Source organism: Scyliorhinus canicula, chromosome 7 (assembly GCF_902713615.1).
Source record: "Scyliorhinus canicula chromosome 7, sScyCan1.1, whole genome shotgun sequence".
NCBI lineage: Eukaryota > Metazoa > Chordata > Chondrichthyes > Carcharhiniformes > Scyliorhinidae > Scyliorhinus > Scyliorhinus canicula.
In genome coordinates, this window is record NC_052152.1 from 100674952 (window position 1) to 100698904 (window position 23953).

At 47.2% G+C, this 23953-nt stretch overlaps 1 protein-coding gene across 4 annotated transcripts in view; it reads left to right on the forward strand.

Moving 5' to 3' along the window:
• sh3kbp1 (SH3-domain kinase binding protein 1) overlaps positions 1-23953 on the forward strand; it is a 413248-nt gene that overhangs the window by 303352 nt on the left and 85943 nt on the right. For all 4 annotated transcript variants that reach the window (XR_005461315.1, XM_038802548.1, XM_038802549.1 and 1 more), the window contains 2 exons: positions 18595-18696; positions 22192-22243. Coding sequence is in view for 3 of the 4 variants with exons in the window: in XM_038802548.1 (XP_038658476.1) it covers positions 18595-18696; positions 22192-22243 (154 nt within the window). In the remaining variant the exon portion in view is untranslated. The remainder of the gene's footprint in view (positions 1-18594; positions 18697-22191; positions 22244-23953) is intronic.

The window sequence follows — 23953 nt, forward strand, 5'->3', positions numbered from 1 at the left end:
AAGACCATAATTCTGAAGTTCGACAGCCACTGCGCGGTCGAGGTTAACGAGAGCTTCGAGAGATACATGTTTCAGCAGCGAATTCAGGGTAAGGACGAGCCTTTCCAGTCCTTTATTACCCACCTCCGCGTCCTTGCGCAGTCCTGCAACTACAGGTCCACCTCTGCCTCCATGCTCCGTGACCAGATTGTTTTTGGAGTTCAATCTGAGCCCCTGCGCCAGCAGCTACTAAAAGTAAAGCAGCTCACTCTCTCTACGGCCATTGAGACCTGTGTACTTCATGAACATGCCTCCACGCGCTACTCCTGCATCCAGGTTGCTGAAACGGCGCGGCAAGCCGCTTACGTGGCAGAACGGGTCCAGATGATTAAATCTTTTCTGGCTCTGGATCTGACCGATGGCGGCCATTTGGTGCGCTTTTCGCGGAGTCCCGTGCTTACACGCAGCGAGCGTGCTGACGTCACGGACCGCTTCGCTCAGGTGCGCGCTACGCTGGATCGCCCCGCGCATGCGCGGTGGCGCGACGAACGTCCCGACGCTTCGGTGTGCGGCAACTGCGGCTCCGCCCACTTAAAGCGGCAATGTCCTGCGAAGTCTCGATGTTGCCTGCAGTGTGGCAAGTGAGGCCACTACGCTGCAATGTGCAGATCTTCCATGCCTGCTGTTTTTAGGAGGTCTGCCCAGCCCCACAGAGACGTCAGGGCTATCCAGCCTGCCATCAATGAACCTACTCTAGACCTTGATTCCGACTGTGCCTGCAATGACCCACAGGTCCCGTTCCAAATCGGCTTCGTTACTACGAACAGGATGTCTCCCAAGCGTGGCACTGAACTCGTCCACGTCCACAGCGTCAGCTAGAATGTTGAGTGGTGTGCCACCCTTACGGTCAACCAGTTCCCTGTCAGGTTCCGCCTGGACACTGGCGCTTCTGCCAATCTCATCGCGTCGTCTGATTTTCACAAGCTCTGCGTACAGCCTGCTGTCCTGCCATCTGCGTGTAAATTGCTGAACTACAATGGCAATGCCATCCCCGCCAGCGGCTCCTGCCACCTTGAGGTGACACATCGTGCTCACACAGCCATTCTCCCGTTCGAGATTGTTGCTGCCTCAAAAGCCTCCTTGCTTGGTGCGCAGGCATGCACGCTGCTCCACTTAGTGCAGAGAGTACACTCTCTCTCTTCAAGCGATGTGTTTGCATCCTCTGACACAGACTTCAGGGCGCAACTCGACTCCATTATCCAGCAATACCATGATGTTTTCGAAGGCATGGGCACGCTCTCGTACACGTACAAAATCTTACTCAAGCCCAACGCCACGCCTGTCGTTCACGCACCTCGCAGAGTCCCAGCGCCCCTCAAAGACCGCCTCAAGCAACAGCTCCAGGACCTCCAGGACCAAGGAGTCATTTCTAGGGTCACGGAACCCACAGACTGGGTAAGCTCCATGGTCTGCGTCAAGAAGCCATCCGGCGAGCTGCGGATCTGTATTGATCCTAAAGATCTGAATCAGAATATCATGCGGGAGCACTACCTGATTCCGAAACGTGTCGAGCTCACGTCCGAGGTGGCCAATGCCAAACTATTCTCAAAACTGCATGCCTCGAAGGGTTTCTGGCACATCCAACTAGATGAGTCAAGCAGGAAACTGTGTACGTTCAACACACCCTTTGGCAGGTTCTGCTACAACCAGATGCCATTCGGCATCATCTCTGCGTCTGAATTTTTCCACCGGATCATGGAACAGATGATGGAGGAGATGATGGAGGGGATCGACGGCGTCCGGGTATATGTCGACGACATTATTATCTGGTCAACCACCCCGCAGGAACACATTGCCCGCCTTCAGCGTGTTTTCAGGGGCATCCACGAACATGGCCTCCGCCTCAATAGGGCCAAATGCTCCTTCGGCCAGTCGAGTGTCAAGTTTCTGGGGGATCACATCTCCCACCAGGGGGTGCGTCCGGACGAGGACAAGATTGCAGCAATCATGTCCATGAAGACGCCCGAGGACAAGAAAGCGTCCTCCGGTTCCTGGGTATGGTGAATTTCCTTGGAAGTTCATCCCGAATCTCGCCTCACACACCACGGCCCTCAGAGACCTGATTCGCAAAACCACAGATTTCCGATGGCTCCCTGCTCACGAGCGTGAATGGCAGGAGCTGAAGGCCAAGCTTTCCACAGCCCCGGTTTTGGCCTTTTTCGACCCGACCAGAGACCAAAATCTCTACTGATGCCAGTCAGTCAGGAATTGGTGCCATGCTCCTGCAACGAGATGAGGCCTCGTCATGGGCCCCCCATTGCATATGCGTCGCGGGCGATGACTCCCACGGAGCAGCGCTATGCGCAAATTGATAAAGAGCGTCTCGGCCTTCTCACTGGAGTCTTGAAGTTCCACGACTACGTCTATGGACTTCCGCAGTTCACGGTTGAAACCGACCACAGCCCCCTTGTAAATATTATCAAAAAGGACTTGAATGATATGACGTCTCGCCTCCAGCGTATCCTACTCAAGCTGCGCAGGTCCGACTTTCAACTGATCTATACCCCGGGCAAGGACCTTGCCGTTACCGATGCCCTCTCAAGGTCGATCACAATTCCGTGTGATAATGACGGCTTAATTTGCCAAATAGACGCTCACGTTCAGTTTGCAGCCTCCCATTTGCCAGCTACGGATGCATGACTGATGCAAATTCGCCGCGAGACAGCAGCTGATCCACTTCTGCACGGGTGATGCGCCTAATGTCAGACGGGTGGATCAAGGGCCAATGCCCACAATTTTACAATGTCCACGATGACCTGGCGGTTGTCAACGGGGTGCTCCTGAAATTGGATCGCATCGTCGTCACACAAAGCATGCGCCAGCTAGTGTTGGAGCAACTCCATGAAGGCCATTTAGGCATCGAGAAGTGCCGCCGCAGGGCCAGAGAAGCCGTCTACTGGCCGGGCATCAATGATGACATCGCCAATGTGGTGCTCAACTGCTCTACCTGCCAGCGTTTTCAGCCCGCCCAACCACGGGAGACCCTGATGCCCCATGAGCTCGTCACATCGCCTTGGACCAAAGTGGGCATCGACTTGTTCCATGCATTGGGCAGGGACTACGTCATCATCGTCGACTACTTCTCCAGTTACCGGGAGGTCATCAGGCTGCACGATCTCACATCCTCGGCTGTGATCAGGGCTTGTAAGGAGACATTTGCCCGACATGGCATTCCGCTGACAGTCATGTCAGACACTGGCTCCTATTTCGCGAGCCAGGAATGGGCCGGCTTCGCCCGACACTACAACTCGAGCACGTTACGTCCAGTCCCCTATATCCCCAATCCAATGGGAAGGCGGAAAAGGGGGTCCACATCGTTAAGCAGCTCCTCAGTAAGGCCGCCGACGCCAGCTCAGATTTTCACCTTGCTCTGCTGGCCTATCGCTCCGCCCCACTCTCAACCGGCCTGTCGCCTGCTCAGCTGCTAATGAACCGCACCCTCGGAACGACGGTGCCATCAATTCTCACTCCCAACCTCGATTATGTCCCCGTGCTCCACCGCCTGCAGATGTCTCAACTGCAGCAGAAAACTTCCTACGACTCACGGGCTGCTGACCTTCCCGACATCCATCCACGCGATAAGGTTCGCATCCACCTCCCGGATGGTGGCTGGTCTGTGCCTGCTGTCGTTCTAAGGCAGGTGGCCCCCCGCTCCTTCCTGGTCCGCTTACCGGATGGATCCATTCGGCGCCGCAACAGGCGTGCTCTTCGCCTGGTTCCAGGGTCGTCACGGGATCCTCTGACCAGCTCTTCTACTGATCCCACCGTGGACTGTATGGCGCTTCCGGTCACTCTGCCTGCCCCTGACAGTGCTGCAGCACTCCCGGCTCCTGAGGCGCCAGCCATTGCCCCACCCTTGAGGCGGTCAACCAGAGTTCGTCGCCCACCTCAGAGACTGAACTTATGAACTCTGTACACATGTGGACTCTCTGAAATGTTTTTTTCCTATATCCTTTATTGTTGCATTCGTTATCCAGTGATTTGTAAATAGATTAGTTGGTTGTTCCAGTTCATGGTAGTCATCTGCACCAGGCACCTTCCTCTGTAAATACTCTTGTTCCCTGTATATAGCTTTGTACATATGTCTTCGCACCTCACACGTAGCTAGGTACATTCTCCACACACCCACACTATTTATTATCACATGCCTATTTCAGCATTTTTTTATAAAAGGGAGGCTGTCATAATATACACCAGTATATCATGGTGCAGACACACACTGGTGGACACACACAGGGACCAATCAACATGTACAAACACCTCAGCCAATCACCAGTTATAATACACACACTATAGAGACAGAGGGCACCACGGTTCCCGCTCATTCTGGGTGCTGCCTCTGAGTGTAACAAGAACTCATCCAGCCCAGCACAGACTCACACCACGTGCTGAGAGAATCAACTGGTCCGGACAAGGCTTAGGTCTCTAGTTTAAATTAGCATCATTTAGACCCACAGTCATCGTGTGTTAGTTAGTTAGAAGCAGTTAATAAAATTGAGTTGAACCTTCATCAGTGTTGGAAGTGTCTGTTCATAAGAACATAAGAACTAGGAGCAGGAGTAGGCCATCTGGCCCCTCGAGCCTGCTCCGCCATTCAATGAGATCATGGCTGATCTTTTGTGGACTCAGCTCCACTTTCCGGCCCGAACACCATAACCCTTAATCCCTTTATTCTTCAAAAAACTATCTATCTTTACCTTAAAAACATGTAATGAAGGAGCCTCAACTGCTTCACTGGGCAAGGAATTCCATAGATTCACAACCCTTTGGGTGAAGAAGTTCCTCCTAAACTCAGTCCTAAATCTACTTCCCCTTATTTTGAGGCTATGCCCCCTAGTTCTGCTGTCACCCGCCAGTGGAAACAACCTGCCCGCATCTATCCTATCTATTCCCTTCATAATTTTAAATGTTTCTATAAGATCCCCCCTCATCCTTCTAAATTCCAACGAGTACAGTCCCAGTCTGCTCAACCTCTCCTCATAATCCAACCCCTTCAGCTCTGGGATTAACCTAGTGAATCTCCTCTGCACACCCTCCAGCGCCAGTACGTCCTTTCTCAAGTAAGGAGACCAAAACTGAACACAATACTCCAGGTGTGGCCGCACTAACACCTTATACAATTGCAACATAACCTCCCTAGTCTTAAACTCCATCCCTCTAGCAATGAAGGACAAAATTCCATTTGCCTTCTTAATCACCTGTTGCACTTGTAAACCAACCTTCTGTGACTCATGCACTAGCACACCCAAGTCTCTCTGAACAGCGGCATGCTTTAATATTTTATCGTTTAAATAATAATCCCGTTTGCTGTTATTCCTACCAAAATGGATAACCTCACATTTGTCAACATTGTATTCCATCTGCCAGACCCGAGCCCATTCACTTAACCTATCCAAATCCCTCTGCAGACTTCCAGTATCCTCTGCACTTTTCGCTTTACCACTCATCTTAGTGTCATCTGCAAACTTGGACATCTCTCAAGTCTACACTAGCCAACACTTAACCGACCACCACAACCATTCTCCTTTGTGCCAGGTATGACTCCAGCCAGTGGAGATCCCCCCCTCCCCCCCCCCCCCCCCCCCCAATTCTCTTGACTTTACTTTTGCTAGGTTTCTTTGATGCCTCACTCTGTCAAATGCTGCCTTGTTATCAAGGACTCTTGCATCACTTCTCAAGTTCAGCTCTTTTGTCAATGTTTGGACAAGGCTGCAATGAGATCAGGAGCTGAGTAGTCAAACTTTGAGCGTCAGCGAGCAGGTGATGCCTGAGAAATGATTTTGACAAGTCTAACTTTGAGCCAAGGAAATACTTGCCTAGGTTCGGTAACCCCCAAATTTAATTGCACATGCACACTTCAGCAATTGCAAGGTAGAATATCATTTTACTTCATCACTCCCCTACAAGATGAGGTTCTAACAAACATCTTTTTCAGCTTTTGCGATGAATGCAATCTTTAACTATAGGTAGTAAATTAAAAATGATTAGAATTTCACCTTAATAAATGGTTGAATAAAATCTGAGATTCCAATTAGTTGCACTAAAAGACATTTCACTACAATACTGAGGGAGTACTTGAGGTCATAAATGTAAGGTCATCAACAAGAAATCAACTAGGAAATTGAGAAGAAACCTGTTTACCCAGAGAGTGGTGAGCAGGTGGAATTCCATGTCAGAAGGAATGGTTGAAGTGTATTTTATCATTGTATTCAAGGGAGGCCAAATAGGTTCGAGGGAGAAGGGAACAGAGAGTTATGCTGATAGTTAGATGAGGAAAAATGGGAGGAGGCTCGAGTGCAGAATAAATCCAGCATGGACTGGTTAGGCTTTTTTCTGTCCTGTATAACCTATGTGAAGGTGATGTCTTTCTGATACGACATTATACTGTAACCTCATCTTCCCCCTCATGTGAATGTAAGATATCCCATGGCAATGTTCCTGCCATAATGTTCATGCCAACGAAGAATCATAGAATTTACAGTGCAGAAAGAGGCCTCTCGGCCAATCGAGTCCACACCTGTCCCTGGAAAGAGCACCCCACTTAAGCCCACACCTCTATCCCATCCTCCTTCTGCACTGTTGATTCTATGATCCCTGTAACCCAGCAACCCCACCCAACCTTTTGGACATTAAGGGAAATTTAACATGGCCAATCCACCTAACTTGCACATCTTTGGAGCACCTGGAGGAAACCCACGCTGACACGTGGAGAAGGTGCAAACTCCCCTTAGACAGTGACCCAATTCGGGAATTGAACCTGGGAACCTGGAGCTGTGAAGCAACAGTGCTAACCACTGTGCTACCGTGCCACAAGGTGGAACTGCTCTCGGATGCTCAATCTTGCATGTTTGAGCCAGCCCTGTTTCGGTGGGGAGTCAAGTTGCTTCGGTTGGCCCTATTTTATACCTAACGTTTATGAGTAGATCTTCAGCTGAATTTTGTTGCAAAAGAATCCCATGCCATTTCTTGAATAATTAGAATTCTAATAATTAGAAGGCTTAGATTTCAAGGTGATGCATTGCTAACATTCTTTGACTTCTCCTAAGTTTTGTTTAATACCTTGTGAAGAGGTTTTATGCTAATTTAGGAGTAGCTCTGGATAAACAGTATCTCTGTATAGCAACTTTAATAAATCACTTACTACTCTAGATTTGTTTAAGTCTAATTCTTAATAAGTCTAATAGTAAAGTCTAAACATTTACAGGTTTAGTAAGAAGGTTGAACATCTCATCTGAAAGATAGCAGGCTGGATTCTCCGATATGAAGAGTAAGTGCTGACGCCGGTGTGGGAACAGTGGCGTTTTACGCCAGAAAAAACGGTGCAAAGCTGCACCGATCCTCCATCTGGTGGGGGCTAGCAGGCACACAGCATAAACCCCCCAGTCGGGGCCAAGGAGTACAGCCACTCTACCTCCAGTATAGGGTCGACCAGCTCCTGCCTAGCCGTCCACGCCTTCCTATTTTTGCGCACCTTGTAAACAATGATTTATCCCCTTATCACAGCCTCTCCATTCTGGCTGGTGGTAACGTACTCGTCTATGGCCTGTGATATCCATTCGCAGAATGTGTTATTGGACCGGAGGGCCATGTCCATCCTCCGTAGGGGGCTTTGTGCCCGGCCCATCTCCACCCTCACGTCCACGTAGTGTGGAGCGTAGTCGGAGATTACTATCGCGGAGTACTCCGTTCTTACCACCCCAGCCTAAAGAAGTCAATCATAGTATACCTGGAAGAAAAAGGAGAACACCTTCTCCCCTGGGTTTGTGAACTTCCATTGTTCCATCTGCCCCCATCTGTTTCATGAACACACCCAGTTCCTTAGCCATGTTTGATATTTTCCCCGATTTGGGGTTTGATTTGTCTGTGGATCCTGTACGCAGTTAAAGTCTGCTATTTTTTCTGCTATTGTTTTGTTCATGAATTCTGCGTCATGGAAGCATACACGTTTATGAGAACCACTGGTGCCCCTTCCAGGAATCCACTAACCATGACGTATCATCCCCCCTTGGCCCATACCCATCCTTGTTGCTGTAAATGCTGTTGTCTTATTGAGCAGTATGGCCACCCACCCCCGTGTGCATGGGCACGGCGGTGGCCTACATCCATAGCGTCGTGCAACATGGCGCCAGCCACCCGCGGACCTGGCCTGCCACATACTGTCCCCCAGTCACCACCCCCCACCAGTGCCCCAGCCCCCGTCAATGCTCCCCCGGGCGCGGAACAGCTCCCCTCCGACTGTGGCGGAGCTGGACTCAGTCCGCAGTCGCCACGCTGGATTCACGAAATAAAATAGCATGAGTGACCTACGCCATCGGGAACCTGATCCATTGAGGGCGGAACATCAGGGGAGGGCCTCAGGTGACATCCTGAGGCTGTCCATGCAGCGTGCAGCAGAGCATCGCAAAAGCAGTGCTGCCCCCGATTTCGGTGGCGTCGACCAGAGAATCCCGCCCAGCATCTCTGACAGTTCAGGACTCCCTCAGTACTGCACTGGAGTGTCAACCTTGGTTTTTGTGCTGAAGTCCTGGAATGGGACTGACTGAGTCATTGGTGACACGTGATACCATACACAATTCCAGAACCAAATTCTTAAGTGTGAAGGGCACTCACAGGAGATGAAATCATAGTCAACTGAAGGTGAAATTTAGATTAGGTACAGAAAAGACTACGTTTTTGCAAATTGTGCTGAAGTCAGTGTTGTTAGGAAAGGGTTTTGACCCAGTGACGGTGAAGGAATGGTGATAGAGTTCCAAGTCAGGATGCTGTTGGCTTTGAGGAGAACCAGCAGGTGGGGGTGTTCCCATGCAATTGCAGCCCTAGCCCTTGGTGGTAGAGGTTGCAGGTTTGGAAGGTGTTTTTTGAGGAGGTAACAAAAAGCGTCCATGAGGGTAATGCTCTTCATGTCGTGTAAATGGACTTTTAGAAGGCATTCAATACAGTGCCACACAATAGACCTGTGAGAAAAGTTATAGTTTATGGACACTAAGGACAGAGGCAATGTGGTTACAAAATTGGCTGAATAATAGGAAGCAAATACTTGAGTGATAGTCGATGGATATTTTTTGGACTGGAGGAAAGTTTCTAGTGGTATACCCCAAGGGTCGGCATTGAAATATTTGCATTTCCTGATGTATATTAATGATCTAGACCTTGGTGTGCAGAGGACAATTTTAAAGTTTGCTGATGGCAAAAATTTGGAATTATTGTAAATTGTAAAGATGACAGTGTAGGATTTCAAAAAGACATAGGTAAGTTGATGGACTGGGTAGATATGTGGCAGATGAGGTACATTGCAGAGAGGTTTGAGGTGATGCATTTTGGTAGGAAGAGCATGGAGACACAATGTAAAATAAGGGGTAAAACTCTTAAAGGAGTGCGGGAGCAGAGGGACCTGGGTGTATATACACACAGATGATTGAAGGTGGCCAGACAGAGCAGTTCTTAAAAATTGAGTTATGGCATGTGGGAGTTGCTAGCTAGACCAGCATTTATTTCCCATCCCTAATTGTCCTTGAGAAGTGGTGGTGAGCTGGCTTATTTTTTTAAATTTCTAAAAAAAAAAATTAGAGCACCCAGTTTTTAATTCCAACTAAGGGGCAATTTATAATGGCTAATTTACCTACCCTGTAAATCTTTTTGGTTGTGGGGGTGAGACCCACGCAGACATGGGGAGAATGTGCAAACTCCACACGGACAGTGACCCGTGGCCGGGATCGAACCCGGGTCCTTGGTGCCGTAGGTAGCAGTGCTGACCACTGTGTCACTGTGCTGCCCGTGAGTTGGCTTCTTGAACTGCTGCAGTAGAACAATAGAAATTGTGCAGCATAAAAGGGGGTCATTCGGCCCATCTTGCCCATGCCAACCCAAAGACAACCAGGTGCCCTTTCGAATCCCATTTTCTTGCACATGACCCATAGCCCTGCAACTTACAGCACTTCAGGTGCAGGTCATGTTCCCTGTAATAGGTCTGCCACTTAGCTTGAATCTATGACCCCTGTTTTTTGAACTCCCTGCCAAAGGAAATCAATTTCTCCTGTCTACTCTGTCTCTACCACTCACCATTTTGTATATCTCAATCATGGGGCGACACGGTAGCACAGTAGTTAGCACTGTTGCTTCACAGCGCCAGGGACCCACATTCAATTCCCGGCTTGGGTCACTGACTGTCTGTGTGGGTTTCCTCCGCGTGCTCCAGTTTCCTCCCACTGTCCAAAAGATATGCAGGTTAGGTGAATTGGTCACACTAAATTGCCCCGTGGTGTCCAAATGTTAGGTGCGGTTGCTGGGTTACAGGGATAGAGTGGAGGTGTGGGCTTAGGGAGGGTGCTCTTTCAGGAGCCGAATTACCTCCTTTTAAACTGTAAATTCTATGATTTTATGTCATCTCTCAGCCTTCTCTGTTACAAGGAAACAACAGCAATCACTCCTCATAGCTACAATTCTCCAGCCCTAGCAACATTCAAGTAAATCTTCTTTACACTTTCTCGAGAGCAATCACCATAGAATCCCGACAGTGCAGAAGGAGGCTATTCAGCCCATCAAGTCTGCACCGACCCTAGGCCCATTCCCCCATCGTATCCATGTAACCTCACTTAAACTGCACATCCCTGTATACTAAGGGGCAATTTTATCATGGCCAGTCCACCTAACCTGCACAACTTTGGAGAGTGGGAGGAAACCGGAGCACCTGGAAGAAACACACAGACACAGGGAGAACATACAATCTCCACAGACAGTGACCCAAGGCCAGACTTGAACCCAAGACCCTGGTACTGTGAGGCAGCAGTGCTAGCCATTATGCCTCCCCCAGATTACATCCTTCCTGTAATGTGACCAGAACGGCACACAATCCAGTTGTGGCCTCACCAGTGGTCTTATACAGCTCCATCATTATATCCCTACATTTGTAATCTAAACCTCTGCCAATGAAGGATAGCATTCCATTTGCTTTTGTTACAACCTTATCTACCTGTACTGCTACCTTTAGGAACCTATGCACTTGCATGCCAAGATCTCTCACTTCACCTACCTCTTCCAGTATATTGTTGTTTAATGTGTATTCACTTTTATTGTTTGACTTCCCTAAATGTATTACCTTACACTTATCAGAGTTGAACTCCATCTACCACTTTCCTGCCATCTCCACCAACCCATCTATATCATTTTGGAGCTTGCAGCTATCCTCTGCGCACTCTGCAAATTTCCCAATCACATCCCCCACGTCCAAGTTCAAAACGCTAATATATAAAACAAACAGCAGGGGTCCCAACACCGAGTCTTGTGGAACACCATTTGAAACCGCTTTCCATTCTCAAGGGCAGCCACCGACCCTTTGTTTCCTTTTGCTATGCCAACTTTGGATCCAATTCGACACATTACCCTGTATTTCATGGACTTGTACTTTTTTAACCAGTTTGTCGTGTGGAACCTTGTCAAATGCCTTACTAAAATCCATGTAGACAACATCCGTTGGGCAGCACGGTAGCACAGTGGTTAGCACAGTTGCTTCACAGCTCCAGGGTCCCAGGTTCGATTCCTGGCTTGGGTCACTGTCTGTGCGGAGTCTGCACGTTCTCCCCGTGTGTGAGTGTGTTTCCTCCGGGTGCTCCGGTTTCCTCCCACAGTCCAAAAATGTGCAGGTTAGGTGGATTGGCCATGATAAATTGCCCTTGGTGCCCAAAAAAGTTAGGTGGGGTTACTGGGTTACGGGGCTAGGAGTGGGCTCAAATGGGGTGCTCTTTCCAGGAGCCGGTGCAGACTCGATGGGCTGAATGGCCTCCTTCTGCACTGTAATTCTATGGTCTTCTGTGATCCACTGCACTACCCTCATTGATCATCCTTGAATTCCTCAAATAATTTATTCAGATTTGTAATGCATGACCATCCCTTAATAAAGCCATGCTGACTTACCCTGACCAGTCCATGCTTTTCTAAGTGACCATTTATCCGGTCTCTCAGGATTGATTCTAGCAATTTGCCCAGCACTGAAGTAAGACTAACCAACCTGTAATTGTTTAGCATTTCCTTAGTACCCTTTTTAAAAAAATTTTAAAATAAATTTAGAGTACCCAATTATTATTTTTTTCTTCATATACTTCTTAAGCAACTGAACCACATTTGCATTCCTCAAGTTCTCTGGCACCTCCCTTGTGTCTAGTAAAGATTAGAAAATAGTCCTCAGAACATTTGCAATTTCCTCACTGACCTCCTTCAGCATCCTAGGAAACAATACATTTGGCCCTGGCGACTTATCCACTTTCAAGAATTCCAACATCTTGAACACTTCCTCTCACATTATGATTATTTTATCCAATATTTTACACTGCTCCTCTTGGATTACTATATCCACGTCATCACTTTCCTTTTTGAATACAGAGACAAAACGTTTTTAAAAACTCTTCCCATATCCTCTGCATCTTCACACAAGTTCCCTTCTTCAGCTCTGATAAGTCCCACTTTTCCCTTAACTATCCATTTGCTCTTTATATACTGGTAAAACATCTTTGGGTTTTCCTTAATCTTGCTTCCTAATATTTTTTCATGCAATCTCTATGATTTCCTTTTTTTTTACTTGATCCCTGTACTTTCTACAGTGCTGTTAGGGAGGGAGTTCCAGGATTTTAACTCGGCAACAGTGAAGGAATGGTGATATATTTCCAAGTCAGGATGGTGAATGACTTGGAAGGGATCCTTCAGGTGGTGGTGTTCCCAGTTTCTGGTACTCTTGTCACTCTAAATGTAAGTAGTTGTAGGTTTGGAAGGTACTGTCTAAGGAATCTTGGTGACTTCCTGAAGTGCATCTTGTAGATGGCAAATATGGCTGCCACTGTTCATCGGCGGTGGAGGGATTGAATGTTTGTGGAAGGGGTAGCAATCGAGTGGGCTCTTTTGTACTGGATGGTGTTGAGCTTCTTGAGTGCTGTTGGAACTGCACTCACCCAGGAAAGTGGAAAGTATTCCATTACACTTCAGACTTGTGCCTTGTGGATGGTGTATAGAGTTTGGGGAGTCAGAGGTGTTGCTACAGGATTCCTAGCCATTGACCTTCTCTGGTAGCCACAGTATTTATATAGCTAGTCCAGTTCAGCTTCTGGTCCATGTTAACCCCCAGGATGTTGATAGTGGGGAATTCAGTGACGGTAATGCCAGTGAATGTCAGAGGGGCGATGGATGGTTAGAGTCTCTCTTTGGATCTCTACCGTGCAGAAGGAGGCCATTCAGCCCATCGTGTCTACACCGACCCTCTGAAAGAGCACCTGACATAGGCCACCCACCCCATGCCCTATCCCCATAACCCCACCTAACCTGCACATCTTTGGACACTTAAGGAGCAATTTTAACATGGCCAATCCACCTAACCTGCTCGTCTTTGGCTGTTGAAAGAAACCGGAACACCCAGATGAAACCCACACAGGTACGGGGAGAATGTGCAAACTCCACACATTCACCCATGACCAAAATTGAACCCGGGTCCCTGGAACTCTGAGGCAGCAGTAACCATTGTGCCACCATGCCGTCCTTGTTGAAGATGGTCACTGGTGTGGCACAAATGTCACTTGCCAATTGCCAGCCCAAGCCTAGATATTATCCAGGTCTTGCTGCATTTGGACATGGACTGCTCCAGTATCTGAGGAGTCACGAATGATACTTAACATTGTGCAGACACAGCAAATATCCCCACTTCTGACTTTATGATGGAAAGAAAGTTATTGATGAAGCAGCTGAAGATGGTTGTGCCTAGGACACCATCCTGAGCAGCTCCTGCAGTGATGCCCTGGAGCTGAGATGATTGACCTCCAATCACCACAACCATCTTCCTTTGTGCTAAGTATGACTCCAACCAGCAGAGAATTTCTCCCCAGATTCCCTTTGACTCCTTTTTTGCTAGGGCTCCTTTTAGCTATACTCGGTCAAATGCTGCCTTGATGTCCAGGGCAGTCATTCTCACCTCACCTCTGGCTTTCAACTCTTTTATCCATGCTTGAACCAAAGCTGTAATGAGATCAGGAGCGGAATGACCCTGGCAGAGTCCACACTGAGCCTCCATGATTGACCGCGAACCTCCACAGCCATTTTCCGTTTTGTCAGATATGACTTCAACCAATGGGGTTTTCCACCCGTTTCCTATGGAGTTCAGTGTTCAGACCAAGGCTGTAGTGAGATCAGGAGCTGCGTAGCCCTGGCAGAACCCAAACTCAGGACCGTTGAGCATGCTATTGCTTAGTAACTGCTGCTTGATAGAACTGCTGACAACCACTTCTATCACTCTGCTGATAACTTAAAATATCAATCTCAAAAAAATTGTTTAATCGCAAAAGTTAAATGCAAATAATTGATGGCCTTAATTTCCCCTCGATAATTATTGCATTGGGTTCAGTTGAGATTATGACTGTTACTGTCTCTGGCAGGGGAAGGCTGATTGAATGTATTTAATTTATTTCCACAGAAGTATAGATCTTATTGTCGAGTTGCCAATTTTGGTTGGAGGCATTTCTGGAAATTTGAACACATGACACTGGGATATAATTCTCTCAAACCTCTGCCGGCGGGTTTGATCGCGGGCGTGGGGAGGATATGGCTGGAGGCCCAGGAATCAGTTTCACGCCAGTGTGAATTTACAATGAGATCTTCCACTGGTGGCCGCCATCGCGAATCAGAAAACCCACCTGAGGTTGGCGTGAACCTCATTTGCATCCCATTAACAGGATGCAGACGAAGGCCCTGACCCCACACCGGCCTCTCCGTGACGCTGATGAGACTCATTTTTGGAACAGTGTGGTGTGCAGATCCTAGTACTCCCCTGAACAATCCCTGAATCTGCCGGTGGAGCTCATGATGGAGGCAGCCTACAACCCTGGACCCTGGAACACCAGAGCAGTGGGTCAGGGGTGCTTCTAGAGGTGGCTTTTCTGATTCGGTGTCCTGGAGGGATTGGATTGGATTGGATTTGTTTATTGTCACGTGTACCGAGGTACAGTGAAAAGTATTTTTCTGCAAGCAGCTCAACAGATCATTCAGTACATGGAAGAAAAGGGAATTAAACAAAATTCAAGAAAATACAAGAAAATACATGAGAATACATAATAGGGCAACACAAGATATACAATGTAACTACATAAGCTTTGGCATCGGATGAAGCATACAGGGTGTAGTGTTAATGAGGTCAGTCATTAGGTAAGAGGGTCATTTAGGAGTCTGGTGACAGTGGGGAAGAAGGGTGTCCATCTTCCAGCCTTAGAATGTCACTGGAGATCCATCTTAGTTCTCGGGAGGGCCATATACTTTAACAGTGATGTCAGTGATGTTGGGTGCAATTTCAATGTGGCACCCAGTCTTGACTGCAAACTATGCATAATCCGTCGTGAATACGTCGTAAATCACCCGGGTGGGTAATTAATGAAGATGGGGCCAGAAGATTTGGCATGTTTTCCCTGTCAGCCTCCAGAGCGGGAAACACTCCATATTCCTGTGCCCACCTCGGCATGTTGTCTCAAAATGGGAGAATCCTGCCCTGTCTGATCACATGACATTTGATTCCATGACTTCTGCAAATATTATTGTATTTATCTTAATGATGGGTCTAATGTGGTTCAGCATGTTTTTGCATAGGTTCTAAACATGGGAGGATATTCTTTTGCAGGCTAAGAGGATGGGGAATAGGGAAACCCGAAGGTCAGGATGTGACCTGAGACTGAAGACACTTTTGATCCCATCATTAACTAATGGTTATCATTGCAATTTCAGTGAGTTACCACTAATAATAGTGACAACACTCCTATTCCCTTCATATCCAACTGTAATAAATAACTCACTGATGGTCTCTATGTAACTGGTAGTAAGTAATAGGTGCAATGCTACGATATCCTACTTTTAGATTAGAACAGTACAGCACAGAACAGGCCCTTCGGCCCTCGATGTTGTGCCGAGCAATGATCACCCCACTCAAACTCACGTATCCACCCTATACCCGTAAACCAACAACTCCCCCTTAATCTTACTTTTTAGGACACTACGGGCAATTTAGCATGGCCAATCCACCTAACCCGCACATCTTTGGACTGTGGGAGGAAACCGGAGCACCCGGAGGAAAACCACGCACACACGGGGAGGACGTGCAGACTCCGCACAGACAGTGACCCAGCCGGGAACCGAACCTGGGACCCTGGAGCTGTGAAGTATTGATGCTAACCACTATGCTACCGTGTTGCCCCTGTGCTACTTATTTGCACAAGTTCACGGCCACAGCCTATGTCACTTTTAACAGACCTGGGGCGAAATTCTCCGACCCCCAGCAGGGTCGGAGAATCGCCTGGGGCCGCCTAAAATCCCGCCCCCGCCGTGGCAGAGATTCTCCGCCACCCGGGAAGTGGCGGGGGCAGGAATCTCGGATGGGCCGAAGTCCCGCCGCTGGGAGGCCTCTCCCGCCGCCGAGGTTTGAACCACCTCTGGAACGGCGGGATTAGTGGCGCGAGCAGGCCCCCGGGGGGGCAATCGAACCCCGGGGGGTGCCCCCACGGTGGCCTGGCCCGCGATCGGGGCCCCCCGCTCAGACTCCGGGCCAGTGCCCTGGCTGCACTATTTTCCTCCACGGCCTCCGCCATGGCAGAAGCGGAAGAGAACCCCACATCGCGCATGCGCGGGCAGTGAGTCAGCGGCCAGCTGCCGCTGAGGTCACTGCCGGCGCATGCACGGACCGGCGAAAGCCTTTCGGCCAGCCCCGCTGCCGGGGGCGCCGGTTTTTTGCGCCGGTCTTCTGGTGGCAACCGCTCCGGCACGGGGCTGGCCCCCAAAGGTGGGGAAAATTCCCCACCTTTGGGGAGGCGTGACCCCTGAGTGGTTGGCGCCACTCCCCTACTCCGGGACCCTCCGTCACGCCGGGTAGGGGAGAATGCCGCCCCTGATCTCCGTATCTCCTTGGACTCTGGCTTTGATTCTGGTTACATGTGAAGGCGGCACCTCTGGACTGGGAATTTCGTTCTGGGGTGAATTTCATGGGTCAAGGCCAGGCGGCACAGACCTGAACCAAACCAAGAGATCAGATAGAGGGCCATAAACTCAGATTATGGGGCAATTCTCACAGGGCAAAGCATCCAAAATCAGCTCAGCACCAGTCCTCAGAGCTCAGACTTTAAAAAGCAATGTTTTCATGGACTTATAGAAATTACAGCAAAGGAGGAAGCCATTTATCCACTAGTGTTTGCATCGTCTCCTATAACTCAATCTCTCTTTCTCCACTCTCCCCCCCCCCCCCCCCCCCCCCCCCCCAAACTCCACGAACAATTATTATAACCCATCCCCAAATATATGTTCCATGCCGTTTGAAGTTAACTTGCACTTTGGAAAAAAGAATAGAGGCATGGACTATTTTCTAAACAGTGACAAAATTCATAATGCTAAAGTGCAAAGGGACTTGGGAGTCCTAGTCCAGGATTCTCTAAAGGTAAACTTGCAGGTTGAGTCCGTAATTAAGAAAGCAAATGTAATGTTGTCATTTATCTCAAGAGGCTTGGAATATAAAAGCAGGGATGTACTTCTGAGGCTTTATAAAGCACTAGTTAGGCCCCATTTAGAATACTGTGAGCAATTTTGGGCCCCATACCTCAGGAAGGACATACTGGCACTGGAGCGGGTCCAGCGGAGATTCACACGGATGATCCCAGGAATGGTAGGCCTAACATACGATGAACGTCTGAGGATCGGGGGATTATATTCATTGGAGTTTAGGAGGTTGAGGGGAGATCTAATAGAAACATACAATATAATGAATGGCTTGGATAGGATGGACGTAGGGAAGTTGTTTCCATTAGCAGGGGAGACTAGGACGCGGGGGCACAGCCTTAGAATAAAAGGGAGTCACTTTAGAACAGAGATGAGGAGAAATTTCTTCAGCCAGAGAGTGGTAGGTCTGTGGAATTCATTGCCACAGAGGGTGGTGGAGGCCGGGACATTGAGTGTCTTTAAGACAGAAATTGATAAATTCTTGATTTCTCGAGGAATTAAGGGCTATGGGGAGAGAGCGGGTAAATGGAGTTGAAATCAACCATGATTGAATGGTGGAGTGGACTCGATGGGCCGAATGGCCTTACTTCTACTCCTATGTCTTATGGTCTTATGGTCTTAACTGTTAGTATCTATTATGTGGTGATGTATAACATGGTCTAATAACCTTCAGTTGGGAAACTTTCCTCTTCCTTTGCCCAGTAAAAATCCTTTGTTTCCGTTGCCATTCTCCAACCATTGGAAGGAATTGCTCACTATTTACCCAAAGTAAGATCCTTAGGTCTCACTAATCCCTTAACCGGCTATTTTTCTTCCAGTGCCACTCCCACATGCTACTTACAACTCTTGCTCTTGGCTCTGTGAAAAATGGTAGCAGGCGAGCGAGGGTCACTGCAACTGGAAATTTAAATGGTTGATCTCTCAGGCTATCGGGTGGTGGTATCTGATTTTGGTGAAACTCCATTCACTCTGGGAGATTTGGGAATGCTATATTATAATTATGGATGACAGTTGAATCTTTAGATCTAGTTCTAGTTGTTAATTTCTTCTCTGTAGGAATGTGCAGATGCTGGATGGTGGGAAGGTGAAATCAATAGTAAACGGGGAGTTTTTCCAGATAACTTTGTTAAACTTCTACCACCTGACTTTGAAAAAGAGGTAAGTGCCTTTCTGTCACCTTATAACTTGTTCTTGTACAACATAAGCAACTGTTCTTCGCTTTTTAAGGAAGTGAGATAGCTATATGAAAACGTGCAACTTAATTTATACCCAAAGGACCACAACATGTTGAATTAATTACTGCAGTGTAGAGCACCATCTGTTCTCTTCCATCTGCTGAGACTGTACTTGGAAAGTGTTATTTTCTTGGCGAGAAATTGAGCCTTAAAAATATTAGTAGTTCTTGAAGCAGGAGGTTCAGAGGAGGGGCAGAAATACCATGAAAATGTCTCCAACCAGTTTTCTATTTTTATTCATTTGATTGTATTTTTCCCTACACATTAAGAAAAGCTAAATATTGGATTATTTTTAATATTCCACGACGTCTTTTTAATGTCTTACTTTGGAGTAAATATAGACTTAAATTTATATTATTACTTAGGTAGTTTAGTGTTGTTAGGGGCATTGACCATGGGAATTTCAAAGGCACTAATGGTAGTGACCCCAAAGGTGCAACGATTTGGCTAAGACCGAGAATACTTGGTGACTAGAGGGTTGGTTGCTAAAAGAAGAAGAATCGCTCAAAGTCCGCTTTCTGTACAGCAAAATGATTTTCAAAATTCAGGGAGAACCATGAATGTGAGGACTAGACATAAATAGGAAGGAAATGGAAATAGTATCTGAATCTATGCACCAGGGAAATTGTATGTTTGGCAAAGGAGGATGCAAGAAGGAGCTAATTGGAAGGATTATTGCAGCTGAACTGTTTTTCATGAGCTGTGGGAACTACTCTTGTTGGAGAAACATAATGGGCTGTGAAAAAAGATATGTGCCAGTGTGTACATTTTATACTTTCCATTATTAATCGATACACAGATTGTATGGGCGGGGTGTTTATTGCTGCAACTATATAAAACAAGAGCTAGAGTACTGCTTGCAGTTCTGGTCGCATTGCAGGAAGAATGTAATCACACTAAAGAAGGTACAGAGAAAATTTTCAAGGAATGCAGAATGTTGGCTTTGAGGACAAATTGGATAGGCTAGGGTTTATTCCTTTTGGAACAGATGAGGCTGAGTGGAGATTGAAGTGAGGGGGCTGGATAGAATGTGTTGGAAGGGCCTATTCCCCTTGTCAGAGAGATCATTAATCATGAATCAGAGCTTTAAAGTAATTGATGGAAGAATTAGAAAGGAGGTGAGCAGAACACTTTTTTGACCCAGATGATTCTTCTAGAACACTGCCTGAAAGAGTGTTAGAGGAAGAAATGCACATTGCATTTTAAAGAAAATGCAATATGCATGCACAGTGTCATAACCCTCAGGACTATGGACTGAGAACTGGAAAATGGGATTGAGATGGATAGCTCTTTTTTGGCCTGCAGGCACAATCCGACAAATGTCTTCCTCTATGCTGTCATGTTTTATATCTCTGTGTGTCTAATAATGGCCGGGATTCCATAATGACAGGCAGCCCTTCCGGAATCCCCGGGGCAGGCGCTAATCCCGCCCCGAAGCCCTATTCTCCGGCACCGTTTTTTGGGCAGCGGTGGGATTCCCGCCATTCCACGCCAGTCGGTGCCCGTGATTTCGGCCAATCCCCCCCCCCCCGGCGATTCTCCGGGCCAAGCGGCCATCCAGTTTTGGCCAGTCCTGCCGGTGTGAATTACTCACCTCACGCATTGGGTGCAGGGGTGGTTCTCGGGGGGGGGGGGGGGGGGGGGGCACGGTGGCCTGGCCCGCGATCGGAGCATACCAATCTGCGGGCGGACTTGTTCCATGGGGAGACTTCTTTCCTCCGCGAAGAGCCCCTGTGGGGCTCCGCCATATTGCCCTGGGGCTGGCGTGGAGAAGCGAATCCCCGCACATGCGTGGAAATATGCCAGCCGGTCTGCGCATGCGTGGAAATATGCCATCCATTCCGCGCATGCGCGAGATCACGCCGGACGTTCCATGCATGCGCGAACTCCTGCCGGCCCTTCGGCAGCAGCTGGAGCAGTGCCAACCAGCCAGCGTCCACCCAGCCCCCGAAAATTCAGAGAAAACCTCACTTTCGGGGGCTGTCGACGCCGGAGTGGTTGGCACCGGTTTTCCTGCCGACGTAAGGACTTAGTCCCCAGAAGGGAGAATCCCACCCAATGTTTCTATAGTTCGGTATGATCCCGAGATCTGATGGCGACAAAGGCGCAGGAAAAGAAACCAGCTGCTTTTGAAACATGATCAGCAAGGGTTCCTGCTGTTGGGAATGACATGAAGGGCTGCCTGTCATTATGGAGTTGATACCCTCAGGAGCAACAGAGTGTGGGGGAAAATAGAAGAAAACAAAACAATAACATCTCTCAAAGCAGGGCTGTACAACTCAATCACCTGAAGTTCAAACCTTTATCTGGGGGGGTTCCTTTTCTTCAGCCTCAAGCCTTTACACGTTCCCTAAATCTTTGTTCAACATAAAGTTGATTTCAATTTTGGGTTTCCACGTTACTGTAAAATTCCTGGTCCTGGAGGACTGGTAAAGGATGTTCCCTGTTTGGTGGATTAGACAGCAACATTTTTTGGACTAATCAGGAATCTATTGCTGTCAGAATTCCAAGCCTGGGAAGTTTTAACACTGGAGGCTGAATGTTGTGTGGGGTGTCATTTGGGGAGAAGGATGGGCTATGAGGGCAGACAGGGGTAAGGGAAAATGGATATGAACTTCTTGTGTGGTGGGCTGGCTAGCATATAGATGATTTTTGTTTGTATGTGGAGGTGTTTGGATTTACATTTTTGTAGACAGCTTTCCATTTTGGGGGAACAATTGGCTCAACATTTTGTACCATTCACTCATATCTCCCTTTTGAGTAAATGATCAGTTTAGAAGTAGCCTAATCTAACTTAAATTGGTAGTCAGCTGAGAGTGGAGATTTTAATCTCATCGATCTAGGATAAATTTGGATGTTGCTCCCAGAGCTGAAAATAAATGTGCATTTTCACACTGGTTGTCTAAAGGTTGAAGACACCAAGCATGATTTTTCTGGCTAGGATCAGTTAGCCAGCGAACAAATGTTGGATATTATTGGCTCAGTTATTCATTGAAGGCACATTCAATGAAATAGAGTTGATTCCTGTACCTGAGGAATTGTATCATAAAATGATCTGTATGCAATGTGAGCATAAGTTAACCCTCAACTACATACTGAGCACTGTCATTCTGCATTGTTATTGTTTGTATATCGCGTTTGGGAAATGCACAAGATGAATCCTATGCTTCAGAATTTTAACTCTTTTCCCCAAGTTAAAACCATTTTGTACAGAAGGAACATTGAACTTTTCTGTGCCATCTGTGAAGATGAGCTTTTTTTAAACATTCACACTAGCCTAGACAGGATGGTACAGCATCAGTGTTAGGACACTGTAGTTCCGCTAAGTTATTGGCTACTGATTTTGGACACAGTATGTATTGGAGTTCTGAAATGGATGTGTGCCCTTCAATATTAACTTGCTTATTTTATTCTTTAGCGACCTAAGAAGCCTCCACCTCCTTCAGCTCCAGCTGTCAAACCATTATCAGGTACTATTTATTAGTTCTAAATTACCTTCTATTGCACAAAATTCTTGATCAAAAGTACTGAAAAGTTCAGATCTGCAAAAGTTGTTTGAAAGAATAACTTCATCATAGAACACCACAGTGTATAAGGAGGCAATTTGGCCGATCGCGTCTGCATTGGTCGCCTGAAAGAGATTCCACCTAGGCCCACTCCCCCACCTAATCACTTAACTCCACCTAACCTGCACATCTTTGGACACTAAGGGGCAATTCATCATGGCCAATCCACCTAACCTGCACATCTTTGCACTGTGGGAGGAAACAGGGTCACCCGGAGGGAACCCACGCCGACACTGGGAGAACGTGCAAACTCCACACAGACACCCAACGTCAGAATCTAAACCGGGTCCCTGCCGCTGTTAGTCAGCAGGGCTAACCACTGGACCACTCGTTTTCAAATTTGGACAATTTTGTTAAATGTCACCTGAAAATAGCAAGTGTAAACCATACATAATATTCTCTATTTGTGGTAGATTGAACTGTTTCATGGTTGAATAAATGCGTTTTGATACAAAAGATTTGCAAATTATCTTTTCCATTAATTAAAAAAAATGAAGCTTATAATTTTTAGTAAACTGATCTGTGTGTTAGAAATTAATCCGTTGTCAGTGGGAATGCCTAATTCCATCGTCTCTCGTGCGCCAGCAACTGAATCCTATTTGTGCTTTTATTTTAAATTTGCTGTTTTCTCGTCTTTTGATTTTGTGCGCTGCGAGAACACCCAACTGCATATCAACAACTTGGAAGTTGTAAATTAATACACAATATAAAGAGATAAACCCAGGGCAGAAGATGATATAATTTTTGCTCTACACTATAATAGATTTGTTGATTTTGTGATTTAATTGCTCCTGATTATGTCTGGCCACAAATTGGGGAAATATTTTGTTGAGCTTTGGTGGTGTGCCATCTAGTGGGCATTCTTCATTATTAATGATGAGCTCTTCTATATGAATGAACCTCAGCAGGTATAAAGACCACTGGGTCTCTTGACAATTATCGAGAGTGCTGTCGTATCTCTACTTTATGGACTGGTGAGATGAGGAAGGTTTTCAAAGAACTTCACATATATTCATGTGCACATTCTTTCCCATGCCTGCCTCCCTCGTTCCCCTCTCCCTGCCTCACTCTTTAGCTTCCATCATATTGCAAAACCACATTGTAGGAAACTGGATTGGGCTGAGTTCTCCACTGATTTTATCCTCCATAGGGAATATATCCAGTCTGCTTACTACTTTGCCTGAATATAATTTGGAAATATCCCTGGTTGTAATTTTCCATCACACCCCTGCGGTTTGGTGTATACATCCAAAACCACTGCCTGCTTTGTGCGTTTAAACATTTGAAAACTAGGTCAAAAGTTGTGATTAACAAGGATGAAAGATTTACTTATTTGCCTTATTTTCAAAATGTACATTTTTAAACTGTTTTCAGCAAAAAAAGCAAAAATTTGGATTAAAATATGGCCTATTTAAATGTTTGCAGAAATACTCCTGCAACTTTTCATTGTGCAATCCTCAGGCAAATACCAATTTATTATGAAGGACCACCTTCTCAATCCTGCCCCTCGTCTGAAGTGTGGTAATCCTCAGGTTAAATCACCACCAGTCAGCTCTCCTCCTCAAAGGGGAAAGCAGCCTGTGATCATCTGGGAATATGGTGACTTTACTTACT